The sequence below is a fragment of the Gymnoscopelus microlampas genome, assembly GCF_963454915.1.
Source record: "Gymnoscopelus microlampas genome assembly, chromosome: 17".
In the NCBI taxonomy this organism is placed as follows: domain Eukaryota; kingdom Metazoa; phylum Chordata; class Actinopteri; order Myctophiformes; family Myctophidae; genus Gymnoscopelus; species Gymnoscopelus microlampas.
In genome coordinates, this window is record NC_139954.1 from 10,894,160 (window position 1) to 10,900,717 (window position 6,558).

A 6,558-nucleotide genomic window follows, 5' to 3' on the forward strand; every position below is an offset into this window, starting at 1 on the left:
AGTTTCATGCGCTCGCAGGTGTGTACAATGAAACAATGGACGCGCATCCAAAGCAGTTTGGAAATAGCTTTAAGTAGGCAGGCTCGTCAGGACCCCCCATGCGATTTACCAGCGTAGCCATTGTGATTGCCCCGCCACCCTCCTAAAACAATTTCTCCTCAGATTTGCATGAATCACACAGATGACCTAATTTGGATTATCGCTGAAAAGTTATCTAAAAAGAATTTTGCGCCAGCATATCATATTACATTATCCAAAATCTCAGACGATATCTAGTCCCATATCACAATCGCATCCATTACAATATCAATATACTCGTATTGCCCAGCCCCAGTGAGAACCCTGCAGCAGCACAGCCATGGAAGGAGAAACAGCATGGCTTGCACACCAATGAGTGGGTAGAGTAGACCAGTGGTTCTCAAACGTTTTCACATGTCAAGGACCCCCAAATTGATAGGTATTTGGCCGCAGACCCCCACCTGAAAATATGTTGTGCCAGGGACCCCCAGAAGTCAAAGATTTGTGTTAAAAAATGTTTGCCTTTAAAAAAAAAAAGATTTAAAGATTTGCACATATTTTCAAGATTTTTCAAAAATAGCATATCTACAAGCTCATAGCGCGCTATGAGCTTGTATATCTGCTATTTTTGAATAGCCAAAGTATAAATGGATATATATGGATAAAGGGTTAAAATGAAAACCAAGGGTGAAAACACTTTATTAACTAATTTAGCTGGGGACCCCCTGGTACCCCCGCAAGGACCCCTGGGGGTCCCCGGACCCCACTTTGAGAACCAATGGAGTAGATAACTCACCAGAGAGCCAGTACATCACAGGACACTTCACGTCACCCTCTGCCTTGGGGGGCAGGTAGACAGCAAACTTCATCTTACACTTCAGCTCAGTGCTGCACAGAAATTAAATTAAATTAATTTCAATTCAAATATATTATAGTACGAAATCACAACTTGTGTCAAGAAGACACTAAACAAATTGAGAAGAGACCCGACATTGCCCTCCCCCCACCATCCACCACCCTGAGCAAGCATTGTTTTGCATAGTGGCATTTATGAAGCTGTGGATTTCCACGTCTAAGTTGCAGGTTATTTATGTTTTTTTGTCAACAGTTTAAAAGAGAAAGTGATCTACATTATAAAGTTGAAGTTTTCTGTGTGTCCATCTGTTTGTCTTTTATGCATGCCTGCATCCCAGTCAGACTGGGCGGCAACTTTCCATAACAGTGTGTTATGATTCGTGGAAGGTTATGATGGCAAACCTTATTATTTTATTCTTTAATATTTAACTTTCTTTCCATATCAGCAGTGTGCTATGATCTGGGGAAGGTCAAGTGGAACTTTTTGAAAAGTTTTATATTTTACAACTTTAATTTGTACACTGGAGGTCAATGGAGAGAGGTGGCTTGGTCTGAAACTTTGCACAAAATATGTAGTTTCCTGACGTCATAGATGATTAACATCGCAAATGACATCAGTGATTGGCCAATTTTTTATACAAATGTATTTATACTAGAAGTTCGGGCCGCTATGCGGCCCGAACGTCTAGCGTGACGCGTCGTTCACTTTGCAGTGCCACCTTACAGGCACCTCACAGTGTGAGAGAGAGTTTTGTGCTCTCCTAAATCCACGGCAGGCTTTGAAAGTACCCACTTCAGAAAGAGGTGACGTGCATCACCTCTCCAATGACCAAAACCCACTTTGTGATTACTCAGACCTGGTATGGCAGACCTGTGGGGAGTGTGCAGTGGTGTACAATGTGAAAAGATAGTTGAAATCGCAGGAGATGAAGTTAGCAGTTTATTTGTGTAAAGGGTCGTCGGCGTGGGTTGTGTTGAGGATGGAAGCCGTCGAACTGGTGCATCCTACCTATTTATAGGTAGGATGTGATGTCATGCTGTCGTGAGATTACGTCACACTGGCGTGTCTCATCGTGATGTCACGACCGTGATGTCATATGACGTCACACTGGCTACATACAACGTTACAACGTACATACTGACAACCGACATGGCGCAGGATTCAAATTGTATATATATAGATATAGATAAAAAATAACGATTTCCTCTTCTCTTTGTCGTTGTCAGGGTAGAGCGATAGAATGACACTTTAGTCGTTATTTTAGTCTCAGAGCTGTTAAAACAGCGAGGGACACAGCACTGCTCATATTGGCAAAACACACACTTGGACCCGGAAGTTGTTCTGACGGGGCACATACGTCACGGCAACGGAATAGCCTCCTTGTACTTTGTGCCCACTGCTCTTTATATTATTTGCCTGTCTTTTCACTGGCTTCTGTGTCAGAGTGCATGTCATATCAGAGACACAAATCGTACCACATGATGTGTGTCGTACTACAACGTCATCTCACCTGTCATGTTCGAACACCTTCTGGTAGCCGCCTGCACACTTGTTGGAGGACACTTGAGTGACGGCCATTCTTATCTGCAGCAAAAACACAACCATCACATTATGTTACACAACAAGTTCATGTTCAAATGCACTGCATCGCACCAGGAATCTGTTATGACTGATTATTTGCACAAAGGCCTATGTTTTAGATCAGTTACTTTCTTTCTACTGCTGTGCCTTATGTACACTTTAGCAGCTGCTGCTATTACCTCGTGTACATACATAATATTAATGATCATACCTGTGATGGGACATGAATAAATCTGATTCCAATTCTTAATGGAAGCATTGGTGCTGCTGTGCACTACTACTACTGAACATAACTCACAGCTCTCTCTCTCTGTGTGTGTGTGTGTGTGTGTGTGTGTGTGTGTGTGTGTGTGTGTGTGTGTGTGTGTGTGTGTGTGTGTGTGTGTGTGTGTGTGTAAAAATAGAATGCATGGTGAGTGAAGAGTTGCTGTAGTAGTTAATAATCAGACAGCATGACGGCCACATTGCCTTTCAACCCTCTCATAGAAGCTGTTGGCTTGTAACATGTAACTGACGGATGCAACTCAAAGAAAGCACAGTGTAACTAAGTACATTTACTTAAGTACTGTAGGTTAATAGCCCTGAAACATGATTGTCATACCATAAGTCATGTGAACCATGGCTAGTAGGTTAAGTACAATTTTGAGATATTTGTATTTTGTACTTTTCCAATACCAATTTCCAATACTTTTACTCCACTACAATTATTTGAAAACTTTAGTTACTAGTCTAGTTGCTTTGTAAATTTTGATTATTATTACAAAACATTAACCACAACAACGCTATATACATTTAGGCTATTTGAAGATCTACAAGCTCACAATGAGTCGCTTGCTTGTAGATCATTTATTTTCTGCAAAAAGCGACACTCTCGCGATATGAAGATCAGCTTTTAGCCAGTAGCAGTACAGTACAGTACGTACTGTATGCAGCGTTGTAAGGAAGGAAGCTGCTTTTAAAGTGCATTATTGATGAGCGTTGATCTGTTGTGAGCGATAGACGACCGATATGTCGGTTTAAGCGAACCGTAAGCACAGTTGCATGTATGTAACGTACCTTTGTTTTGATCCCAATATAATGCTGAGCTCAGACAACTGACAACTCCCCCGCTGAATGAGTGGACTGACTTAACCTCGCGACACGGCGACACCAGTCTGTCCACCGCAGAGGAAAAGGCCTGACTGACTGCCAGCAACGTTGCCAGGTTTTGCGTGAGAAATAAGCAACCGGGTCTAAGAAAACAAGCCCAAAAGACGCGACTATGCTACAAGAGTCCTTCAAACCTATTTTCAAAAGATATATATAAATATGGAATATTCACAATCCGCCTAACTACCAGTATTAGCAAGCGACTTTACAGAAAAACAAGCCCAAAGTCGCTTATAATAAGCGGACATGGCAACACTGTGCTCGAGCAGATAACGGTCTAGAGTCCCGCCCACTCCTACTAAATTCCGTTTCCGGTTTGTGCCGCAACGTTATTGGTCCGACTCTGATTGATTGATTTTATTTTTGGTTAAATAAATATAAGTTCAGGATGTTGAAACACCTATTATTTACCGCTGCTTATTGCTATTTAAATAAAATAAATAGTCTATTAATTTAAATTAAAAAATCATAACATTCTCTCTCTCTCTCTCTATCTCTCTCTCTCTCTCTCTCTCTCTCTCTCATCCCATATATGTAAGTATCAGTGGTGGAAGAAGTCTGGTATTCAGGGGTAAAAGTACAAAAGTATTGGCATCATGTACTTAAAAGTACCAAAAGTAAAACAAATACTCATTATGCAAAATAGTTGTCTCTGAGATGTAGTGGAGTAGAAGTAAAAGTATTTAAAATTGGAAATACACAAATAAAGTAAAAGTAACTCAAAATTGTACTTAAGTACAGTACTTGAGTACATGTACTTAGTTACTTTACATCACTGGTAAGTATATGTTGAATGCATAGTCTTTGTAATCTTGTCGCCTATTTGTTTTCCTTCTGCGGTTGCTCATTGCCTGAAAAAAACTGTGTGTGTGTGTGTGTGTGCGTGCGTGCGTGCGTGCGTGCGTGCGTGTGTGTGTGTGTGTGTGTGTGTGTGTGTGTGTGTGTGTGTGCATGTTTATAGTTACATTAATTGTTTCCACTATTTATATCTTTGTCATATATCTACCCGGTGCAATTTTTGTTTACAAAGCCTAAAAGGCAAACAGAAAGTATGTTAAGTATGCTGACCTGCTCGAGGTGCCTACAATGACATAAAAAACACGGTGGCGCTTATACAGACCGACAACGTGGAATAAACTCCCATTACACCTAAGACAGGCAGCCTCTGTGAATAGCTTTAAAGCAAGCTCAAACCTACTTCTTCACTCTTGCTTTTAGTTGATTTTTTGGTTGATTTTAAAATATCTATGTTGTTTTATACTTTTGTTTTTCTTTTTTTCTTTATTGTTAAATTAGTTGTAATTGTAATTGCTCTGTAAAGCACTTTGAGCTGCATTACATGTCATGAAAGGTGCTATACAAATAATGTTTATTATTATTCTTAATGTATTTATACTTTCTAATGTTCTAATGCCAAAAACGCAAATTAAATTGTTAATCGCAATTATTTGTAGCCTATGCCAATTCATTGTCAAGTACAATTTCATGATCGTGACAGCCGTAGCCTAATTGTGAATTGTCTTTGTAGGTTGATGCTCCATTGCACACAGCATGGCTACACCTAATCCATTCAATCTTGCTGGACTAACCATACTCCGGGGGAACTCCACTGCAAACAGCATGGCTAGGCCTAATCCATTCGATTTCGGTCTTGGTGGACTATCCTGGGGCCCCCTGGACCCCAAAGTGATTACAACCTCATGAGCCGTGGGCTGTTTGCTCGGCAGATCCGGGTTTTGCTTAGAGAAGAAGGACAGATACTAAATGATGACTTGCGGATGGGAATTGCAGCCCTGTCCATGGTAGGGGTATGTCTGGAGAACTTGCCTGAAGAGCGTCAGGCTGGACTCCAGCTGTGTCAAGATGTCGTCCGCGCGTCGTTTGGTGCACATCCTCATCCAGTTGGAAAGCTTGTCACAGATGCTCAGATTGATGCCCTTCAACTGATCTCTGGAGAGCTCCCCGGTGGGTTCCCGGTGGTCCCAGATGAAAAGGGATTAGTCTCACTTCATGCCGACCGTTGGAGGCAATGGATCGATCAGATCACGGCAGCCGACGACCCTGTCAGAGCTGATGCCAACCAGCCGTCTTGTGCACCTGCTGGTGCGAACCCTCAACCCGATGCCGGGGAGCTCCACCCGTGGGCCCTTGGGGGCTACCTTGATGTTGATGTTTCGAATGGCGAAGCAAGCCATGTCCTGGTGGATGGTGCTTCGCCCCCCGTTTTGGAGGTGCTGTTGATTGCAGCGATGCAGCCCCAACGTTCCCAGATGCGGAATGATGTCATGAATCTGTTGGTGTTGGGGACAACGATTTTGACATCGGGCGGAAGCATGACCCATGCCGAGCTTCGCAGGGTTATCAACCGCGCTGGCCGAGAAATGATGGTGGACACGCTCGACTTTTCGTGTGAGATGGTCATGAAGGGCTGGGACTTCCTGTCCAAGGTTTGGCGAGGAAACAAATCAGTAGACTTCCAGCGTGTGTTTCACCAACTCAAGGAACAAGTGAAGCCTATTTCACCCCATCTGAGCCTTCTATGTGAGCAGACAGAGTACAAGGGGCTCACAGGGATCGTGACAACCATAAGGGCTATGAAAAGGTTTAAGGACTTCCCATGGCAGAATCTCGCAGATATCATACACACCAATACAGGGGTTGATGAGTTGAAAGTGGCGGCAGATTTTGCTGACTACATCGATGGTGGTGCTGGGAGCCACTGGTCTGGGTGGAATTTTGCTCTGTGTCCACAAATGCAAGGGAACTTCAAAAAATCTAAATTTGCTCACCTGATGACCGTATGCAGCTACCCGATTGAGTGGCGGCCAAGCACGCTTTGACAACCTTACCCTCCCTGTCCGTCCAACTATCGACAACTGGGTCGAGCAGTACTGGATTCAGCCCAGCCCCAGAGGTGGTCAAACAGATAATCCGGATCCTGATCATGGCACAGC

The 6,558-nt window shown here is 43.0% G+C and overlaps 1 protein-coding gene across 1 annotated transcript in view; it reads right to left on the bottom strand.

Annotated features, from left to right (window-relative positions):
• esd (esterase D/formylglutathione hydrolase) overlaps nucleotides 1-3,629 on the bottom strand; it is a 10,026-nt gene extending 6,397 nt beyond the window's left edge. The window contains exons 1-3 of the mRNA XM_084084665.1: nucleotides 3,512-3,629; nucleotides 2,385-2,458; nucleotides 815-906 (exon numbers count right to left, since the gene is read on the bottom strand). Of these exons, the coding sequence (XP_083940791.1) occupies nucleotides 815-906; nucleotides 2,385-2,452 (160 nt within the window). The 5' untranslated portion in view covers nucleotides 2,453-2,458; nucleotides 3,512-3,629. The remainder of the gene's footprint in view (nucleotides 1-814; nucleotides 907-2,384; nucleotides 2,459-3,511) is intronic.
• Between the last annotated feature and the right edge of the window lie 2,929 nt (nucleotides 3,630-6,558).